Source organism: Cyprinus carpio, chromosome A8 (genome assembly GCF_018340385.1).
Source record: "Cyprinus carpio isolate SPL01 chromosome A8, ASM1834038v1, whole genome shotgun sequence".
NCBI classification, from domain to species: domain Eukaryota; kingdom Metazoa; phylum Chordata; class Actinopteri; order Cypriniformes; family Cyprinidae; genus Cyprinus; species Cyprinus carpio.
In genome coordinates, this window is record NC_056579.1 from 15,000,323 (window position 1) to 15,020,815 (window position 20,493).

The 20,493-nt window shown below is 36.2% G+C and overlaps 1 protein-coding gene and 1 pseudogene across 1 annotated transcript; both read left to right on the plus strand.

Moving 5' to 3' along the window:
* Window positions 1–669: 669 nt before the first annotated feature.
* On the plus strand, window positions 670–4,348 carry LOC109082223 (uncharacterized protein C22orf15). Its single transcript, XM_019097125.2, has 5 exons — window positions 670–1,688; window positions 2,943–3,029; window positions 3,552–3,674; window positions 3,768–3,839; window positions 4,091–4,348. The coding sequence occupies exons 1-5, from the start codon at window positions 1,664–1,666 to the stop codon at window positions 4,225–4,227; spliced, it is 444 nt and encodes a 147-aa protein (XP_018952670.1). The 5' UTR covers window positions 670–1,663; the 3' UTR covers window positions 4,228–4,348.
* Window positions 4,349–4,770: 422 nt separating this feature from the next.
* LOC109090238 lies at window positions 4,771–19,612 on the plus strand (annotated as a pseudogene).
* Window positions 19,613–20,493: the final 881 nt, after the last annotated feature.

Here is a 20,493-nt window from a genome sequence, read left to right on the forward strand (position 1 = left end):
GCTTTCATCTTTCAGATGAATCCAGTCGGAGTTATATGAAAAATTGTCTTTGATCTTTCAAGCTCTATCATTGCAGTCAGCAATGATATTGCATCGCTTCAGTCCAAAAGATTTTAAATAAAAAGCACCCATCCATAAAAAAAAGTGTCTCACACAGCTTCAGGGGGTGAACAAAGGCCTCCTGAAGCGAATCAATGCATTTTTGTAAGAAAAATATCCATATTCAAAACGTAATAACACCTGCTGACTGCAATGATAGAGCTTGAAAGATCAAAGACCATTTTTAATATAACTCCAACTGGATTCATCTAAAAGATGAAAGTCATATGCCTCGGGGGTGAGTAAAACGCAGCCTAATTTTCATTTTTGGGTGAACTAACCCTTTAAAACAGTAATATTGTGAAATATAACTACAATTTTAAATAACAGTTTTCTATTTGAATATATTTTTAGAAGTGCTTTATTCTTGTGATAGCAAAGCTGTATTTTCAGCAGTGTGACATGATCCTCCAGAAATCATTCTAATAAGCTGATTTGCTGCTTGAGAAACATTTCTTATCTTTTTTTTTTTTTCTAACAGTTGTGCAGCCTAATATTTTTTGTGGAAACCTTTATACATTTGTCAGGATTTTTTGATGAATGGAACGTTCAAAATAACAGCATTTATATGAAATAGAAATATTTTGTTGTTATGTTATATAAATATCTTTATGTGAATGCATGTCTCTATAAGGCCATTCACTTCCAAAAATGAACTTGTACTCAAGATTCATGCAGTTTAAAGTACAGTAGGGCTGGGCAACTTCGGTCCTGGATTTAGCTTCTAATCAAACACACCTGCACAAGCTAATCAGTGTCTTCAAGATCACTAGAAAGCTACAGGCAGGTGTGTTTGATTAGGGTTGGAGCTTAACTTTGCAGGACAGTGGCCCTCCAGGACTGAAGATGCCCAGTCCTGAAGTACAGGGACAAAACTGCAACAGACATTTAAATGAATTAAATTAGATAACCTTTTAGTCCTTTAAGATTGTTTTCTTATGGCACAACTTTTTTCCCAAGTTAGTACTGAAATAGCCACAACTGGGACGGACTTGTGCTGTTCTCTTACTGTTGCGTTAAAAGTCATGGGGAAAAGACTATAGATCTGTTCCCCACTCAACTAGACATGTCCTGGATAAGTACTTCAAAGTATCAAAGAACCTGTCTGTCTGTGTACTAACTCCATGGAGACAAATCAGGCTGGTCTGCTTCATAAAAAAGAGTCCCTTCTCTCTTCTCTTTTCAAGGGGGTTACACAGAGAGAGAGAGAGAGAGAGAGCGAGAGAGACAGTGAGTAGTGAGTGAAAGACGTAGCCGGGTAATACGGTGCTGTTTATATAATGCAGATTCTAAGCCATGAGGGGAGTTCATCTATAGTTCAGTGGTGGCACAGCATACATAATACTCTGATTACTCTAATCTAGATCTCGTCTGCCAATTATATTCAGTACTGTAGAACTCCACAGCATTCCTCATAAACCAGGGCTTTGTCTCTAGGTATGGCTGTCGTCAACAACATTTAACTGGCTTTTATTTTCCTACTGTGTGAACAGACACATTCATTACTGCAGGCTGCTGGAACAGTAAGCAGTTTCAGTTGAAAACATCACATCTTAAGACTGAGATGTTCATTACTGTGATATTAGGTGGTAAGTGCAGAATAATTTATATATATAGCCTATTCATATTATAACGTCATAACATTAATATTGTGAAATAGTATTAATTTTTTTTTAATAATGTTGTTTTATTTTCAGTGTTTTAAAATGTATTCCTGTGATGGAAAGCTGAATTTTCAGCATCATTACTTAAGTCTTCAGTGTCACATGATCCTTCAGAAATCATTCTTATATGCTGATTTGCTGCTTAAGAAACATTTTTATTATTAATAATGTTGAAAACCCGTTGTGCTGTGTAATATTTTTATGAAAACTGTGATGCATTTTCTTCGGGATTCTTTGAGGAATACAAAGCATTTATTTGAAACAAATTCTAATTGTAACAGATGTCTTTACTGAGCCATGTAAGGCTTCCTTGTGGAATAACAGTGTTCATTTATTTATTTAAGAAAAAAAAGTATTTCTATGTATAGAATACCCAAGACATGTCACTCATATAGTTTTAAATGGGGAAAATGAAAAAAATCCCCGCCTTCTGAGTTAAAGAGCCAATCACTAATTGGTAAAGCAATTGCAGTAGAAGTCCTGGTTGCTATAGAAACATTCAGCATTCTGAGATGCACGCTTAGGACTGCACATGCACTGGCTGGTCTAGTCTGAATAATAAGCTCTTTTTACGTTATTTTAGCAAAATAAACAACAGTTATGAAATAGTTGTTGTCAGATTTCATTGGTGATTTCAAATATGAAATTTAATCGTATGTTTGGTGAATAGTTTTGAAGAAATTTGATGTTTCCCCATTCAAAGAGATAACAGCTGCACTTGCATGCGCGAGAGGCGTTTCAAAGAAGGCCGCCGAGTGAAATGACTTGTCTTAAAGCAGGGATAGGCAACTCCGGTCCTGGAGGGCCACTATCCTGCAGAGTTTAGCTTCAGCCCTCATAAAAACTCACCTGCCTGTATCTATCTAGTAATCCAGAAAAACACTGATTGCCTTGTTCAGGTGTGTTTAATTAGGGTTGGAGCTAAACTCTGCAGGACAGTGGCCCTCCAGGACCGAAGTTGCCTATCCCTGTCTTAAAGGGTTTTGACCATAGGCCCATTTAATACTTCCTTGATACATAACAGTGTTCATTTATTTATAAAAAATAAAAAATAAGAAAAAATTGTACTGACCCCCAACTTTTGAACAGTAATGTATATTCACATATTAATTTTATATAATATAGCAAAGTTCCTTTGCTTTTATGGTTGGAATGTTTTCAAATATATATTTCTTACAGAGGGAAGAGAGGAGATATTGAACCTAAACTGCAAGGTGATAAACTTCATCCACTGTATAAAAGAAAAATGCAATCTGGATCCCCAAGGTAAATTAAAGTATGGTTCAGCTGAGGTCAAATATGCGTTGACATCGAAAATGAACTGAGTTACGTCAATACTTAAATTAGATTCTTACATTTATTAAGTATATATAAGTTGTTTCTACCTGTGCAAAACACAATGCCATGATGCTAGGGGATGCTTGCTGTGCCGTTGCTATGTGGTTACTAAGGTGCTCCTAGGTGTTGTTAGATGTGGGGGAAAAAACGCAGTGAAGTTTTATTCTTAGGCAACTTTGGGCAATGTTGCCATCAAGGGGCAACCAGGTGAGACACAGGACCCACGACAGATCTAAAGTATCCAGATAGAATAGTGCAACCCATTCTCAAAGGGAAAGTGCCCAAGCAACATTGCTCAAAAAGTTGCCCTGTGTATCATCAGGCTTAGGGTCTGGGGTTTGTTTAACTCCAAGCAACACTAAAAATCAGAAACACACTCGCTAACTGTTAATTTGATGCCAAACAGACTCAGTATTGGTGATCTAAATAAAAAAGACCTGTTCTCTATAGAGACTGTGGACTTGATGGACAGGACGGGAGAGCTGGTGAACTTGGCTGAGAGAGAGCAGAGCACCGACCTCGTCAGCAGTTTGCTGAAGGAGAGAGAGAGCTATATTCCATTACGTGTATCACGTGAGTTTGCCCTCACTAACTTCAGGTACATCAGATATCACAATAACTTTAAGGAAAATCAGTAAAAACGGCTTTGTATGTTCTCTTATGCAGGAGGTGAAGGCAGTGAAGGTCCAAAGTATACTGCAGTGTATGACTTTGGGACAAGTTACCCTGAGCTAGCAGGCAATGCTTCTATTTTTCATTCATTAATCTGTAATTTATTAAAAAGGAAGAAATTGATATCAAGAAAAACACTCCTTACTGCTTTTTTTCATTGTATTGTTCTTTTAAAGGATTTTCCCACCAATCTAATGAAACTAAAATTGATGCTTACTAATCAGCTGAAGTATAGCAAAATTGTTGTGGCTATTTCACATAATATCTGAAGTTGTTGGTTCTCTCTTTAATGTAATATTTCTTTCTGCTAAATTTAGAGATTCTGAGAAAACTGTCAAATCCTTCAAAGGAGCGGGACAAAAGGGGTGGAGCATCTAAAAGGGGAGGAGTCAGTCAACACCGCATCAAAGCTGCCATCAACTTTAAGAAAGCCATCACAACACCTCGGAGCTGAAAACACTCTCTTACTATTTCCTTGTGTTCTTTAACAATTTTATAAATATTTTAGAATTGGTTATATCATATATATCAATGTGAAGAATATTTTTTGTTTGTGTATATACACAACCATTCAAAAGTTTGGGGTCACTATGATTGAAAAAAAAAAGAAATTAATAATTTTATTCAGCAACAATGTATTAAATTGATCAAGAGAGATATTTATAATGTTACAAAATAATTATATTTTAAATAAATTCAGTTTTGTAAACTTTCTATTAATCAAATAATCCACACCCTGTTTTTACAAAAATGTTTTCAACTGATAATAATAAGAAATATTTCTTGAGCTCCAAATCAGCATATTAGAATGATTTCTGGAGGATCATGTGACACTGAGGACTTGAAAAATGGAGAAATACATTTCATTATAAAATACAGTAAAATGCAACAGTTTCACAATATCACTAATTTTGCTGTATCCAATAAATGCATTTATTAAAATAAATCTTACTGACGCCAAACTTTCAGCATTCCTATGTTAATTTAAAATGGTAAAATGGTGTGGGTAGCTTAACAGTTGTGAATTAGGGCTAGTAATGAATTAGGGCTAAAACGTGTTACAGCACAGCTGCAGAAATAGCTTGAAACTACATAAAAAAACCTACAGTTCATACTTTTGGTCTGAAAACTGTTCAGTCTTGACTTAGTAATACATGAAGGCTAACAACAAATTTATTTAGGGATTGCTTGGACCCTCTGTCGTGAACAGGTTGCATAAGAGTTGGAAGGGTACAGCTGGACATGTGTTAGTTAAATAGTAATGTGAAAAGAGGTAAATTCACTCTCTCTGCATACTGAGCACAAGGACACCAGCTCAAAATGTCTGGGAAAGACTGAACCCCCAGTTGCTCCGCGGGTGCTGGATATATAGCTGCCCACTGCTCCGGGTGTGTGTTCACGGTGTGTTCACTTCTCACTGCTGTGTGTGTGCACTTGGATGGGTTAAATGCAGAGCACCAATTCCGAGTATGGGTAACCATACTTGGCAAATGACACAACTTTCACTTTCACTTTCAGAAGACAATCATTGGCACCCTTCACAAGGAGGGTAAGCCACAAACATTCATTGCCAAAGAAGCTTGCTTTTCACAGAGTGCTGTATCCAAGCATGTTAACAGAAAGTTGAGTGGAAGGAAAAAGTGTGGAAGGAAAAGATGCACAACCAACCGAGAGAACCGCAGCCTTATGAGGATTGTCAAGCAAAATAAATTCGAGAATTTGAGTGAACTTCACAAGGAATGGACTGAGGCTGGGGTCAAGGCATCAAGAGCCACCACACACAGACGTGTCAAGGAATTTGACTACTGTTGTCGTATTGCTCTTTTTAAGCTACTCCTGAACCACAGACAACATCAGAGGCGTCTTACCTGGGCTAAGGAGAAGAAGAACTGGACTGTTGCCCAGTGGTCCAGATGAGAGCAAGTTTTGTATTTCATTTGGAAACCAAGGTCCTAGAGTCTGGAGGAAGGGTGGAGAAGCTCATAGCCCAAGTTGCTTGAAGTCCAGTGTTAAGTTTCCACAGTCTGTGATGATCTGCTGGTGTTTGTCCATTGTGTTTTTTGAAAACCAAAGTCACTGCACCCGTTTACCAAGTCATTTTGGAGCACTTCATGCTTCCTTCAGCTGACCAGCTTTTTGAAGATGCTGATTTCATTTTCCAGCATGATTTGGCACCTGCCCACACTGCCAAAAGCACCAAAAGTTGGTTAAATGACCATGGTGTTGGTGTGCTTGACTGGCCAGCAAACTCACCAGACCTGAACCCCATAGCAGTGCCACGCCGAATTGAGGCAGTAATTAAAGCAAAAGGAGCCCCTACCAAGTATTGAGTACATGTAAAGTAAATGAACATACATTCCAGAAGGCCAACAATTTACTAAAAATGTTTTTTTTATTGGTCTTATGAAGTATTCTAATTTGTTGAGATTGTGAATTGTTGGGTTTTTGTTAAATGTGAGCCAAAATCATCACAATTAAAAGAACCAAAGACTTAAACTACTTCAGTCTATGTGCATTGAATTTATTTAATACACGAGTTTCACAATTTGAGTTGAATTACTGAAATAAATGAACTTTTTCACAACATTCTAATTTATTGAGATGCACCTATATGTAGCTACCTGAGGCTGAACTCAGAGAGGTCAGAAGATTGCTGTTCGGAAAAGAGCTGAAGTAAGTCACAAACAAACGCGCTTTCATTAGATGAAGACTGGAGGGAGCTGCAGTGCTCACACAGCTTCGATGACGACTGACTTTAATTTTATGGATAGGCTATGCTATATAATGAAACTTGGCCACTCTGAAATAATTAAGGAGATTAACAGGTTCAGACGGTTAGCATTTGTGCAAATGTAAGGTAACTTTTACACTTGAAGTTTAAGTTCGTAACTACATCTAGTAAAGTTTGAAACTGAGTAAATGATTTTTGGTGGACTTTGGCCACAAAAGAGTCCCTGGGAATGTCGTTGATCTCAACAATGTGAATTTGACGTGAAATCTGACATGCTCTAACTTTATCATTCTCATAGATGACCCATAAATATAAACTAGGCTTAGGCTTTAGTTTAATTTTCGCATTATTTTCAAAAACTAAAAAAACATGACATAATAAGGTAGAACATTAATAACTACAGCCAAACAGTTTGTCTGTTCAAGGAAATAAATTCTTATTTTTATCATAGTGTATAACTATAAACTCTTTTGGTTTTGCTAATTTATTCATGGAAAACATGGAAAATTTGCCTCAGATATTAGTAAAGCATAAAAACACTTTTAAATATACAACAAGAGTAATACAGTTTAAAATCTACAGTGACAGAAATTAACCATGGATTTACTATATTAACCATAGTCTTGCCACATGGTATTGCATGGCCTTGCTACACTAACCATAGTTGGTAAAATTACGAAATAAGAAGTGAACTGAAAAACAAACGTATCTTTGACCATTACAGTCATCCCTACTCTTTCCTATTTGTTTATTTTAGATTTCATTGAGCTTTTGCCATTTAAAATTGTAATACATGCATTTCAGGAAGCTGAACCTTCCCCAGAGTGCAATAGATGCTGCAGTTGAGCAAGATTTTGATCTGAAGGGTTATGTGTTTGAGGCTTCTCCAGAGCAGCTCAGACCACCCAGAACTGTCCATGTGGGACTCATTCAGAACAAGATAGTCTTACCCACTGATGCTCCTGTGCTTGAACAGGTGAGAGAAAGAAGTACACAGTGCATTTAATGGCCAGGTGGTACATTTTGGCTCTGATAGGCCCATACATACTGTACATGTACATGCTAAAACAAATTTCATATATTTAGTATTATTAATTTGAATTCGTCACACTCAATATTCAAATTTTGCTTTCATAGATCAAAGCTCTGCACAAACACGTCGGGGAGATGGTAGAGGTGCATGTGTGGGGTCAATATAGAGTGTTTCCAGGAAGCCTGGAGTGAGTATACAAAAACACACAAACACACACTTGCATCTAACACTCTTTCCACTGAATTCACCACTGTCTGACTGCAGTTGGAATATATACAGCTCTTGGGTGTCATATGAAATTTATAGCATCTTATTTGTTAAATACATTTGTATTTATCTATTTCACAGTATTTTAATATTATGTAACTGTTCTCCAAAAATAATGGAATTGATTGATTGTTTGATTGATTTTCACAACATTCAACATCATGTTAGGTTTGAATTTATATGAATGTATACAGTTCAAAATGTGTGTTTGTGTGTGTGTAAACATTAAATTATTCATAAATGGTTTCATATAAATTGTTATTTATATAATATATGTAACATATAACCATTTATGACTAATTTAAAGTTTAATCTTAAGTAATTAATGATTATTAATGTTTCAGCTTTTGCAGTTCTCTTGAAGTGTCCTGTGGTGTTATTATGAGTCTATCAATCAATTAATATATAAAATTATTAAAATCTACATGCACAATATTTATCAATTAATTTAAAACTAAACTTTAAAAATAATTTTAGAAAAGAATAGTATTTTATTATTATTGTTATTATTTGTATTCCATGGCTCTCTGTAACCATTTCCTGTTGTCCTCAAAGCAATTACTGGGCTTATTTATAAAGCCCAGTATAGGATCGGAAGACTTCTTGGCCTTCAGTGATGTAACATGCACGTGAAGACATCAGTGGAATCTGGTTTACATCAGCAGAGCGCAGCAGGACTGTAGTGACGACGTTTCAGCTGCGCTGATGTAAACTCCCATGTAAACCTTTGACCCCTGGGCTCTGATTTCCTGTCTCCATGCAAATCTATGAAGCATGTTTGCTTTGATAGTAGTCATTTAAAAATGCCATGTAAACAAATGCTCTAAACAACAACTGCTAATGAAAAATATGACCATAAACTTATCTACTGTACTCCTCATCCTCCCTCTCAGCAAGCAAAACAAAGTTTTATTGGACATTTCAACAGAATGAACTCTCATAAATAAAATTCAGTTCTGGTAATAATGAAATCTTTCGGGGAAAACATTAAGCATCATTTTCCATCCATAGCAATGCCTTTTGCATTTTGCACACGAGAGAGGGAGCCCTGGACAGAGTTCGGCTGAGGATGGCCTCACCACACACTTTTGTATTCAGGTAAGAGTTAACCTGGAATGAAGAAGTTACAAAAAGTAAAAAAAGTTACTTAAATTTAAAGTTGCAATCATCCTTTGCATCATATTGATCTTTAGTTATATAGTTAAATATTTAATCTCAGCCCCCTGATTGATTATTTCTTCACTCCTCAAAGACGAAGCTTTATTTCCATTAGCACAGACTTAATTATTCCCTTCTGCCCATTGCAAAAGGAGTAACCTTTGATATAGCGCATGTTTGCTTTAACTGGTGTAGTGCCGTGCAGCTGCTTTGAGGCTGGTGATTTGTTAATGGAAATTGCAGGAGGTTAAGCCCACAGAGGGGACGAGGACATACTGACCACGGGCAAGAGCCACAGCCCGATGAGCACTGCGGCACGTAACTGTGGAATCTTCTGACACTGAACTCTAAGGAATTACGTGGCCTTTGACTGTTTACAGAGAAACCGCATCTATGCTTTCGCGAATATGACCTAAAATGACATTTCTAGAACCAATAAGCGCTTATTTATTTAAGTACTTTTTTTTTGTTACTTTTGTACTCTTTCCTGTTCATTATATACAGATTCTTCAAGACCACTAGAGATTATACAGAAATTAACAAAAAGTTTTTGTCCAGGTTTATTCATTTAACATTAAAAATACAGTTCATACATACAATGACTTGAATATACATCTTCTGCGATTAGAGTTTTTAATTTCTGAATTAAAATTAATTTTAATATTTTTGGAGAAATAAAAATGTCAGGGTGATGCAAATCTCCTGATATAATAATAATAATATATTATAAAATAATAAATTAAATAATATCTATAATAATAAAAAAATAAAATATATAAATAAATAATATTATATGATGAAAATTAATATTAAATAAATAGTAAAACTCTTTTACAGTATGGGGAGTATGTTTTTCTTTTCTTTTTTTCTTTTTTTTGATGCATGAAATAAAAATGTCATGGTTATACGTCTTTCCGGATATCATAATGAAGAGTAAAAAAGCCTCACTGAAAAAAATGAAATTCTAAAGAAAAAAAAAACTATATTAAGTAGTTTGACATAATCTTTTGTTTTTGTTATAAATATAAAAATATTTTGACATTTTATTAATATTTTTAAAAACTGCTTCATGGCTTATTAAAGGTGCAATGTGTAATATTTACAATAGTCTATTTACAGAAATGCAATATAATATACATAACTATGTTTTCAGAGGTGTATAAAGACCTTTCTTAATGAACCGTTATGTTTTTATTACCTTATTGAGCTATTTATATCTACATACACCGCGGGTCCCCTTACATGGAAGTCATGTTTCTACAGTAGCCCTAAACGGACAAACTGCTCTAAAGATCGCGTTTTGTCACTTTGTTGTTCTTGCGAATAAAACACTGACACAGCTGAATAACAAGTACATTAACATTCGCACTAACATCGATTTATTGAATAATTAAGTTGACAATCACACATCACATTCACAAAATCACACATTACACCAACTTCACAATCACAGATCACAGTCACATAACACATAACAATCACACATTACAGTCACATAACACACAACACAATCACACATCAAATTCATACTACATGTCATAATCACACATCACAATCACATGACAATCACACATTACACCAAATTCTAAATATAATTCCTTGATTTACCTTTGTAAAGAAATCTCATTGCTCTGTTGTCTTTACCTACGACATCTTTACCTGTGTCGGCCACCGTAGCTTCTCTAAAGGGAGGGGTGAGCGGGGGACTGACCCGTTGGTTGCGATTCTCAACCTCACCACTAGATGCCGCTAAAATCTACACACTGCACCTTTTTGGAAAATTTTTTTTTACAAATTAAAATTATGTCATTAATGACTCACCCTCATGTCGTTCCAAACCCGTAAGACCTCCGTTCATCTTCGAAACACAGTTTAAGATATTTTAGATTTAGTCCGAGAGCTTTCTGTCCCTCCATTGAGAATGTATGTACGGTATACTGTCCACGTCCAGAAAGGTAATAAAAACATCATCAAAGTAGTCCATGTGACATCAGAGGCTCCGTTAGAATTTATTGAAGCATCGAAAATACATTTTGGTCCCAAAATAACAAAAATTACGACTTTATTCCGCTTTTTCTTCTCTTCCGGGTCTGTTGTGAACGCGACTGCTGTGACTGTTGACGTACAACGCTGCTGACATGTTCTCTGGTGCACCCAATAACAAAGAAAACACGTCAGCAGCATCGTACGTCAGCGGCGTCACTGCAGTGTTGTGAACGCGCTCACAACAGAACCGGAAGAGAAGAAAAAGCGGTAATTTTTGTTATTTTTGGACCAAAATGTATTTTCGATGCTTCAATAGATTCTAACGGATCCTCTGATGTCACATGGACTACTTTGATGATGTTTTTATTACCTTTCTGGACGTGAACAGTATACCGTACATACATTTTCAATGGAGGGACTGAAAGCTATTGGACTAAATCTAAAATATCTTAAACTGTGTTCTGAAGATGAACGGATGTCTTACGGGTTTGGAATGAATTTTGGGTGAGTCATTAATGACATAATTTTAATTTTTGGCTGAACTAACCCTTTAATATTTGAAAACATTTCATCCAGCAAATCAAACTCATGCTGTGTGAACAGTATGCAAAATAAAAAATACCTATATAAAACAGGAAATTAGACCCTCATCACTGTGTGTCAAAGTCAATAAGTCTCTTAAAATATCAGATAATTTGGCATTTTTTACGGCAAGGCAAAGTTAGCTCAGGTTAAAAATGTCATGTGGCTCTTCTGCTATGTTCTTCTTTCTGCAGTCATTCTATTGCTGATACAATATGTGCTTTATTTTTATTTTGTAGCTGGCCAAAAAATACAACATGGTGGTGGTGTCTCCCATTTTGGAGAGAGATGAGAGTCACGGTGGAACACTGCAGTGGTGGTGTCCAATAATGGCAATGTTCTCTAGGCAAATCACGGAAGAATCACATTCCCAGTGTGGGAGACTTCAATGAGGTCAGTGTCACCCTCTGCATAACAGCCAAACAACTGTCAGTGTGAAACAACACAGCTACAGTGACACTCTGTACTTAGATTAATAGATTAATTAGATTAATAGAGTGTCATCACTCGTTTACATTAAGCTAACATGAGTTAAGCTGTAAATTAAATATTAATTCAGTGCGCTCCAAAAGTCTAAGACCATTAGAATTTCACTAATTGATCTTGTAATAAAATATACAGTATTTTAAAGATTTTTGTATGGTCTTGAAAGAAATGCATTTGTGTGATTAATAATACAGTAAAAACAGTAATATTGTGCTTATTCCTGTGATGGTAAAGCTGAATTATCAGCAGCCATTGCTCCGGTCTTCAGTGTCACATGATGTAACAGGAATATATTACACTTTAAAATATATTCAAATTTTCACAATATTACTGTTTTACTATATTTTTGATCAAATAAATGGAGACTCATTGAGCACAAGAGACTTCTTTCAAAAGCATTAAAAAAAAAACTTTAAAATTATTCCAAACTTGGGGCTGCTAATGTATTAAAATGACCATGAATATCAGTATGTACTTTTGCTTGAATGAAAGTGAAAGTGACATACAGCCAAGTATGGTGACCCATAGAATTTGTGCTCTACATTTAACCCATCCAAAGTGCACACGCACAGCAGTGAACACACACACACCGTGAACACACACTCGGAGCAGTGGGCAGCCATTTATGCTGCAGCACCCGGGGAGCAGTTGGGGGTTAAGTGCCTTTCTCAAGGGCACCTCAGTCGTGGTATTGCCGGCCCGAGACTTGAACCCACAACCTTATGGTTAGGAGTCAAACTCTTTAACCATTAGGCCACGACTTGCCAGACAGCAGCACTTAAGCTGCATGAGCTCCACAAGTTTGTGTAAAACCTGAATATCATGTGCTCCAGCATTCTTGAGAGTGATCTTGAGCTCCAGTGGAAACAAGAACATCTGACCGCCTGTAAGAGTCACATAATCACTTATTTGAATCGTGGCCTAGAAATAGTGCAGAATCTGAAATATCTCTTATTCATTACAGGTTGTAACAATACATTATTGTACATTTTGCAGAATTTTTAGGTTTAAGTGACAAAAATCCCCAGGTTTTTGGACCCCACTATTACATACAGTTATCAGTATTTTGTGCTGCCACATGGGTATATCTATATCATACTGGAAAACTGAAAAGTTGTTCAGTGCAGCCAGCCACTATAGTAATTCTTGTTTTTATAGATTTGTTCCAGCATGTTGGGTGTCCTTTTTCAACTATTTTTCCGGTTAAATGAGTTTGTGTGTGTGTATCTGCACTACATGATCAGTGGGCACTTTAAGTGGTTGAGATTGTTTGATTTCTCCCCAGCTGTGCTGTTTATCAGTTTCATGTTGTGCCTTACCACACTGATACCATGATACCACACTGTGATAATGCTCAATTCAGGAAATGTACCCACTCTTTCTTCCTAAAACAACAAGCTTGAGCGTACCTGCAGGAACCAGATGGCAGAGACGGCTCAAATCTGTTGTTTTCATTAAAATTAAGGAGAATTTTGCAGCTGTCTATGCTGATAAACGTCGATGTTGGAAAAGGTTTACACAGAAACTCTTCTGCGAATCCAGCTTAGCCCTGCATTAATTTCCATGCTGCATCAATTGCATGAATTTACACTAACATCACAAACTGAGGCCACAATCTAAAATACAACATGATGTATATTGTTTTAATCTTCTAAAAAGGGGATGATGAGATATCACATACATTGACGATTATTGCTAAAACACAAGCTCATCTCTCATGTAGTCTTTACATAGTCACTGAATCTTACACATACTAACACATGCCGCCAGTGACTAGTGGTTTTAAAATAGTGTGCATTATTTGGTGTTAATCTATAGTCACCTTTCTAGGACTAATCAACTTAAACCATTATTTAATAGTTCTAAAATAATTATTTTGGGTATCATTATTCATTATTCAATAATGCTTAGTATAAGTTATTCTCAACACTGATAGTTTTAATTAGAATATATATGGTCTAGTTGCAAAAGTTCAAATATTTGGAAGAACTTCCTGTCAGTCACTGAAGTTGTAGATTAAAATGCCTTTGCGTAAGTAATTTTCTGATAAAAGATCACTTTCAGCCTAGCCAGATTAACTGTTGGTGAAGGTGATCAAGATTAATGTGCTGTAGATATTCCTATCAAGATTTGGTATCTGTGCACTGCAATAAAAATAGTAGTAGATCTTAAAGGAATAGTTCACTCATAAAATTTACATTTGCTGAAAATGTTCTCACCCTCAAGGTTTCTTCATTGGAACACATTTGGAGAAATTACATCACTTGCTCACCAATTTATCCTCTGCAGTGAATGGGTGCCGTCAGAATGAGAGTCCAAACAGCTGATAAAAGCATCACAATAAAACACTGCTAATCCACACAACTCCAGTCCATCAATTAACATCTTGTGAAGCAAATATGTTCTTGACTTCATCAAGGTGTTTTTGACTTCAGACCGTTGCTTCTGGCCAAACTACGAGATGTTTTAAAGTTAAAATGCCTTAATGATGGAATTGTTTTTTACAAACATGCGACTTTTCACTTTACAAGATGCTAATTGATGGACTGGATTTACCGTGATGCTTTTACCAGCTGTTTGGACCCTCATTCTGACGGCACCCATTCACTGCAGAGGATCCATTGGTGAGCAACTGATGTAATGCCAAGTTTCTAAAAATCTGTTCCTATGAAGAAATAAACTCATCTACATCTTGGATGACCATTTTTGGGTAATACTTTTACTTTTAACTTGTTTTGATAGAAAAAAGAAAAAAATTTAATTGAACTCTTAAAAAATGAACTGCATCCTTGTCCAGTCAACATATTACATGGAAGGGAACACCGGCCACCCTGTATTCCAGACACAGTTTGGAAAGATTGCAGTTAACATCTGCTATGGCCGACACCATCCTCTCAGCTGGTTAATGTACAGCATACATGGGGCTGAGATCATCTTTAACCCTTCGGCCACAGATGGATTGCTATGGTATCGTGTTGTACTGCTGTCTTTTCATGGGAATAACTTAGAGCTTTATTCCATCATGCTGATACTGGTTTTGTGTTACAGTGAACCAATGTGTCCGATTGAGGCCAGAAATGCTGCTATCGCTAACCACTGCTTCACCTGTGCCATCAACCATGTGGGAACGCTATGTGCCACCTGTTGTCCAATAACTTTGCCAAAAATTATTTAAACATTCTTAAAACTCATGTAAAATACCCAATAGATGCACTCGAATTTAAAACATACACAGAGATTCTCAGGAAATGTCCTGTTTGCCCCAGCTATGCACTGTTTATACTGTGATAATATCACAACTAAAGTAAACTATATGAACTAATATGATTAGATAAGCACATGCTAATAATTTAAACAGGATTATAAGTCAAACTTCAAATAATGTTATACAGATGAAAAAACAAGTAGAGCACTTTTTTTTTTTTTTCTGTGGCTCTGTGGAGTCTGGTCTCTGTTAGTGGTTATAATGTCTTAGAGGGATGACTTTTATTCTCAGATGTAGATACAGTAAACCAATTATCTTTAAATTGGCTTAAATGGGAGTTATTTCGACAGTCTGTTAAGCAGAGCCCATGTGCCTCACAAATGACAGTGTTGGAGGTTCAGAAATGTGTTTTCTGCTGCCCTCTACTGCTGATTTCTGGGCAGACTTGATGAGCTTTTGAGTCTTGATATACAGGTGCTGGTCATATAATTAGAATATCATCAAAAAGTTGATTTATTTCACTAATTCCATTCAAAAAGTGAAACTTGTACATTATATTCATTCATTACACAGAGACTGATATATTTCAAATGTTTATTTCTTTTAATTTTGATGATTATAACTGACAACTAAGGAAAATCCCAAATTCAGTATCTTAGAAAATTAGAATATTGTGAAAAAGTTCAATATTGAAGACACCTGGTGCCACACTCTAATCAGCTAATTAACTCAAAACACCTGCAAAGGCCTTTAAATGGTCTCTCAGTATATAGTTCTGTAGGCTACACAATCATGGGGAAGACTGCTGACTTGACAGTTGTCCAAAAGACGACCATTGACACCTTGCACAAGGAGGGCAAGACACAAAAGGTCATTGCAAAAGAGGCTGGCTGTTCACAGAGCTCTGTGTCCAAGCACATTAATAGAGAGGGCGAAGGGAAGGAAAAGATGTGGTAGAAAAAAAGTGTACAAGCAATAGGGATAACCACACCCTGGAGAGGATTGTGAAACAAAACCCATTCAAAAATGTGGGGGAGATTCACAAAAAGAGGACTGCAGCTGAAGTCAGTGCTTCAAGAACAACTACGATTTCTTTTAATAATCTTGGGGTCCCAGAGTCTGGAGGAAGAGAGGAGAGGCACACAATCCATGTTGCTTGAGTTGTCCAGTGTAAAGTTTCCACAGTTAGTGATGGTTTTCGGTGCCATGTCATCTGCTGGTGTTGGTCCACTGTGTTTTCTGAGGTCAAAGGTCAACACAGCCGTATACCAGGAAGTTTTAGAGCACTTCATGCTTCCTGCTGCTGACCAACTTTATGGAGATGCAGATTTTATTTTCCAACAGGACTTGGCACCTGCAGACAGTGACAAAGCGACCAGTACCTGGTTTAAGGATCATGGTATCCCTGTTCTTAATTGGCCCGCAAACACGCCTGACCTTAACCCCATAGAAAATCTATGGGGTATTGGGAAGTGGAAGATGTGATATGCCAGACCCAAGAATGCAGAAGAGCTGAAGGCCACTATCAGAGCAACCTGCGCTCTCATAACACCTGAGCAGTGCCACAGACTGATCGACTCCATGCCACGCCGCATTGCTGCAGTAATTCAGGCAAAAGGAGCCCCAACTAAGTATTGAGTGCTGTACATGCTCATACTTTTCATGTTCATACTTTTTAGTTGGCCAAGATTTCTAAAAATCTTTTCTTTGTATTGGTCTTAAGTAATATTATAATTTTCTGAGATACTGAATTTGGGATTTTCCTTAGTTGTCAGTTATAATCATCAAAATTAAAAGAAATAAACATTTGAAATATATCAGTCTGTGTGTAATGAATGAATATAATATACAAGTTTCACTGTTTGAATGGAATTAGTGAAATAAATCAACTTTTTGATGATATTCTAATTATATGACCAGCACCTGTACAGTAGATCTGTCTTTTCTAGGAGTATTTCAAGAATGAGTTCAAATCTGGAGATGGAAAGAAAGGTAATTATCCATTCATTTTGAGCATGTGCATGTAGTTGTAAACTTGTTTCTCTTGATTTGTTTTTTTTTTTAAACAAATAAATAATTTTATTCAGAAATCAGGGCTTTCTTTAGCTGACGCGGGGCCTGGTGCGAGGTAGGGAGCGGGGTCCCCCTCAGTCCATTCGCCACGGGGCCCGGTGCGGCCGCACCAGTTGCACCCACCTAAAGACGGCCCTGTCAGCAATATGCATTAAATTGATCAAAACTGACAGTAAAGACATTTATAATATTACAAAAGATTTCTATTTCATATAATTGCTGTTCTTTAGAACTTTCCGTTCATCCAGAATCCAGGAAACCGTATATATCATGGCTTCCACAAAAATGTAAAGCAGCATCTGTTTTTAACATCAATAATAATCATTAAAAAAATGTTTCTTAAGCTTCAAATCAGCATATTAGAATGATTTCTGAAGGATCATGTGACACTGAAGACTAGAGTAATGACTGCTGAAAATGTAGCTTTGCCATCACAGGTAATTTATTCCTATATTTTATTTTATGTATATTACAGTATATGCAAAAAAAGTTATTTAAATTGTAATAATATTTCACTGTTTTACTGTTTTTACTGTAGTTTTGATTAAATAAATGCAGCCTTTGTAAGTCTAAGAGACTACACTACACTAGCCCTGCCCCAAACTCACGCCATTGGTTAAACCTTTGTACCTCCAAATTACTCATAGTTTGCATATTAAAATGAATATTTAATCTCCCAGAGAATTGCACATTTCAATTTTCACATTAAATTAATGTAAAATTCATTAGGTCTAAGCATAAAAGAGACATTTAGCAGTACTTCTCAAAAATGATTCATACAGTAGATGGCGCACTCAGCCTAGAAATTAAATATGAGTCAAACCCTGAAGATCATTCCTGTCTGACTGTATACATGAGTCCACCTGGCTCTTTCCCAGAGCTTAATGTCTCTGTGTCAGTGAATAAAGGATCAGCGTATCTGTCTGTCAATCTAGCAGGCCTGTCTGTATCAGTGGTGTATTGAGGACGAGGGAGCTTGTTCAAAGGTGTCGTGTTCCTAAAGTTCTGGTCTGTCAGGCTCTGTTCTCTCTTTCAGCCCTCATTACTGTTGCATAAGCCTTCAACCTGTACACAAAATCCCCCTCTGCTGTTTTACATGTGAAGCCTCTCTGTAACATGACCAGGGTCACACAGCATATACAGCATGAAGCACATTTGTCCATGAATAGGGTATAAAATATGTCTAAAACTAATTAAAAATAAGCAATGTTTTTCTTTTCCAACCTTCAGAAAATGTTAAACATCAGCCTCAGATGATGAAACTAGATATTATATGAGGTTTTATGTTTCATTCATTTATTATGAGGTTTCCATGTTTTGCAACCCTGTTAACAAAATTTGGGACATGAATAAATACTGTTTAAAACTGACATGTAGTTGGGTTGTAAATAAAGATAAAAATGAACAGGCAAAAAGTTAAAACAATCAAATGTCAGGATGGGTAATTTGGCATCAAATGTTGATTTGTAGTTAATAAACTTACACTTCCCTTCAAAAGTTTAGGGTTAGTAATATTTTTGAAAATAAATAAATAATTTCGCAAGGACACATTAAATTGAACAAAAGTGACGGTAAAGACATTTATAATCATTGATAAATGTTTCCTGAGCAGTAAATCATCATATTAGAATGATTTCTGAAGGATAATGTGACACTGAAGTAATGGCTGCTTGAAAAATCAGCTTTGATCACAGCGATAAACTACATTTTAAAATATATATAAATAGAAAAGTTATTTTAAATTGCAGTAATATTTCACAGTATTACTGTTTTACTTTATTTTTGATCAAATAAATGCAGCCTTGGTGACCATAAGTGACTTGTTTAACATACTAACACAAATAAAATCTCATAGTCCACAAACTTAAACAGTAGTGTCCATTTATTATATGAACTCTGGTTTGTCTCATCTGTAGCGCACCATGACTTTGGCAACTTTTATGGCTCCAGCTACGTAGCTGCACCTGATGGCAGCAGATCCCCAGGATTATCCAGAACCCGTGATGGCCTGTTGATGACAGAGATGGACTTGAACCTAAATCGGCAAGTTGCAGACAAATGGAACTTCAAGGTGGGATAAAAATCAACTACACTACAGTATATTCCTTGAGAAAGATAGCTCATCATCACCATCACTGTAGGACTCATCACATTCTATAAATACTGAATAAGGTTTGTCTCTGGTAGCATTTGTGTGCCATTCACATGTATGAATCTCTCCGTAGATGACTGGAAGGTATGAATTGTATGCCGAAGAGCTCAAAAAAGCCATCCAGCATGACTTCAAACCTAATGTTCTAAGGAAAACCGTGCTGTGAGCTGGAAGCCAAACTCTGCAAATGCAGGAGAACCCCATTGTGTATTAGGGATAAGTCCTCGTACCTCTACTCTACTTCACAATTAACTTATATAATTTCAATAATTTATTAGTTCATTTTTAAGGTCAATAATGGAAGGATGCATTTGATTAAAATACAAATACAACTTTATTCATTTCTGAAATCCAACTATATATTTCATAAAAATAAAGTTTGCCATACCAACATTCCTTATGGTCTTTAAAAAAAAAGAAAAAAAGCACAAGCTGATGTAATCAAGACACCTGATGTCTTAAAAATCAAGGGAAAAAAAACAAAATAACATTTAACCAGAATGATCAAAGATTAAATAACATAATTATGGCTGGTGGAACAGCATAGTGCAAGCATTTGATTTGTTAGCCATTGTGTCACAAACCATTGACGACTGAACTATTTGTACCACTGAGCAGGCGTAGTGTGTTTACAAGATAGCAAACAGCAAAGTGTTCACAACACTGTGTTCAGACCTTTTCAAACGGTGCACAACACCTGACGCTACACACCTAACCCTAGTGTTCCTGTTCTCTCTCAGAGGAATTGGAGTTACTATGAATTATGCCAACACAATGTAATCATGAGAATTTAACAGCATAATATTGTAATTTACACAGAAACAGGTCTAATACTGTACTGGTGCTATGAGTGAGTTTAAAATGTACTTTATGGTCAAGGTTCAGAGGTTGCCCACAAAGCAGCCAAACTCTCTCTTGCTACTCATGAGGTAATGACAGACGTTGAGGTGATTTTGTTCTTAATGAAACCCCTGGAGAAATTAATCCACGCATATTGCACCTATGAAAGTTTCTTATATATATATATATATATATATATATATATAT